This window comes from Nicotiana tomentosiformis, chromosome 7 (genome assembly GCF_000390325.3).
Source record: "Nicotiana tomentosiformis chromosome 7, ASM39032v3, whole genome shotgun sequence".
In the NCBI taxonomy this organism is placed as follows: domain Eukaryota; kingdom Viridiplantae; phylum Streptophyta; class Magnoliopsida; order Solanales; family Solanaceae; genus Nicotiana; species Nicotiana tomentosiformis.
Window position 1 is genome coordinate 31,473,837 of NC_090818.1, and position 3,006 is coordinate 31,476,842.

Here is a 3,006-nt window from a genome sequence, read left to right on the forward strand (position 1 = left end):
TTAAAGCTCAACACAAGTAAAGTGCAGTGAGTTAGAGTGTAATAAGCGACTAAAATACTGGATTATAGTCTACCATCAATGGTCCACAATAATAGTATCACCCACTGGTGAAGATACACAGACAGATGAACCTAAGGACTCACAGGGCATATCCAGATAATGAGCAAAATACGATGATATATATGAATATGTGGAACCATGATCAAATAATGCAGAGGCATCCCTGTGGTATACTGAGACAATACATGTGATCACTGTATTGGAGGCAACAACATCTGGTCAGGCAGGGATAACATAGAATCGGGCCTGACCGCCCCCTGCTCGGCCTCCCCCTATAGGGCGACCTCTAGCTATCTAGGCCCCACCCCGAGTTGGCTGAGTGGGTGGCATAACTGCTGGTGCTGGTGCTGGTGTCATTGGCCGAGAACTCTGCTGTGGAGCCCCACCCAACAACCTAGGGCAATCTCTCTTGATATGACCAAAGTCTCCGCAATCGAAACCTAGGGCAATCTCTCTTAAACTACTACTCCGGATAACCCGAGGAACTACCTGTAGAAGCATGAGCGGACGAGGCATGGTGAGAACTCTACGCTGGTAGTGCACTGAATGAAGACTGACCTGAATGAGCACTGTAAAAACTGTGGCTAGATGATGCGCCATGATGAGCTGGACGAGTCGTATGAGCGGGCCTATAAGGACGACCCCGGTTGTGGTAGGACTGCCCCACAGAAGGTACACCAACGAAACCGCCCGAACCTCGAGGCCTCTTAGCCTCCCTCTTACCCCTCTCCTGGCTGTGAACCATCTCTATCTGCCGAGCAATGTCAACTACCTCGTCAAAAGTGACATCAGATACCATCTCTCTAGTCATAAGCAACCACAACTGATACATGAGGCCATCAATGAACCTCATGATCCTCTCCCGATCAGTGGGAATCAAACAAACTGCATGATGAGCTAACTCAGAAAATCTCATCTCGTACTGGGTCACAAACATGCCATCCTGCCGAAGCTGCTCAAACTATCTGCGGAGCTTCTCCCTGCGAGACTACGGCACAAACTTATCCATGAAGAGAACGGAGAACTCCTGCCATATAAGTGGTGTTGCACTAACTGGCATGCGCCTCTCATAAGCCTCCCACCATCTGAAGGAAGCCCCAGAAAACTGAAAAGTAGTGAACTAGACCCCACTAGTCTCAAGAATACCTGTTGTACGAAGCATCTGCTGGCACTTGTCCAAGAATCCTTGAGCATCCTCCGACTCAGCTCTGCTAAATGATGGAGGACGAAGCCTGTCAAATCTCTCAAGCCTCAGCTGCTCATCATCAGTCATAACTGGGACCAACGGAACCTGAGCAACTGCAATTGGCTGGGCTGGTGGTGCCTCCGGTGTTTGAAGTCCCTGCATCTCCTACTTTGGAGTACGGGCAGCGGGGGTATGAGTACCTCCCCCCGCCTGAGAAGTGGCTGGCATGGCCTGAGCCGATACCATCTGTGCAACGCTTGTGCAAACCGTCAATATCTGGGCCAAAGTCTCCTGGAGGCCTGGAATCACAATGGGCACAGTTGGTGCCTGAACTGGCCCCACTGGCTCAACCATATCTGGAACCTGCTCCTGAGCTGGAGCAACTGGTGGATCTGCATGTGCTGCTCTAACTGCTGTATGAGCTGCACCTCTGCCGCTACCCCGACCCCTACTGCGACCTCGGCCTCTCGTGGCCCTAGCTGGTGGTACTGGTGGTTGTCCATCATGTCCGGTAGCGCCTGTCCTCACCATATGTGAGAGAATAAAATACAGAAGTTTAGTCACCAGAAACAACAAATCCGCATGACAAGAATACAAGAATGTGAAATTTCCTAAGGGTTCGATAGCCTCTCGAAGATAAGTACAGACATCTCCGTACCGATCTGCAAGACTCTACTAAATTTGCTCACGACTCGTGAGACCTATGTAACCTAGGTTCTCATACCAACTTGTCACGACCCAAAATCCTAACCTGTCGTGATGGCGCCTATCGTGGTACTAGGCAAGACGAAATTTATGAAATAACTCCAATACTTAACAGAAAACAGATTTAAAACAGTTTAAATGATAACAACTTCTCATAAACATGATAAAAAATCCAAAATACAACGCGAAAATTCCCAACATCGGGGTGTCACTAAGTACATGAGCATCTATATATTACAAGTTCGAAAAATACCGTCTATAAAAATTTGAAACCAAATACAATAAGTGGAAAGAGAGGGAAGGAGAAACAAGGTCTGCGAAACGCCGGCGGCTACCTCGGAATCTCCAGAAGATCAACTGTGCGCGAAAATCAACACCCACTATGTCCGTGAAACTTGAATCTGCATATGAAGTGTATGGTATAGTATGAATACAACCAACTCAGCAAGTAACAATACTAAATAAAGAACTGAAAGTAGTGACGAGCTTTACATTTTTAGTTCAATTACAGTGATTATTAACATGGAAGGTAGGCATGCTTTCAAGTTCGATAATTAAGGCCAAAACAGTAGTTTCATGTCACGTTCAACTGAAACAGAGTGCAATATCTTTCAGAAATTATCAAGACAGTGATACATGGAAGCTAAGTGCAAAAAATATGAAATCGAATTCATCCTCTCAGGGACACAGTTACTCAGCCCTCCCTTTCCATCAACACTCGACACTCATACTCAGTAGGTACCTGTACTCACTGGGTTGTGTGCAGACTCCGGAGGGGCTCCTTCAGCCCAAGCGCTATAATCCATACGGATAACTCACGTACTGCACGGACAACTCACGTGCTATAATATAATATCTGGATCCGCACGGACAACTCACGTGTTGTACGGACAAATCATGTGCTATAGTATAATATCTGGATCCGCACGGACAACTCACGTGCTATAGTATAATACGTCACAATCATGCTCTCAGCCTTACTCAGTCATCAATCTCTCCAGTCTTTTGGGCTCTCAGAAATCATAATAAGCAGCCCAGACAGAAATGATATGATG

The 3,006-nt window shown here is 46.8% G+C and overlaps 1 protein-coding gene across 1 annotated transcript; it reads right to left on the reverse strand.

The window, feature by feature from the left end:
• Positions 1-586: 586 nt before the first annotated feature.
• Positions 587-976, reverse strand: LOC138895434 (uncharacterized). The gene has a single exon (XM_070180121.1). It carries the CDS (start codon positions 974-976, stop codon positions 587-589), a length of 390 nt encoding a protein of 129 aa, XP_070036222.1.
• Positions 977-3,006: the final 2,030 nt, after the last annotated feature.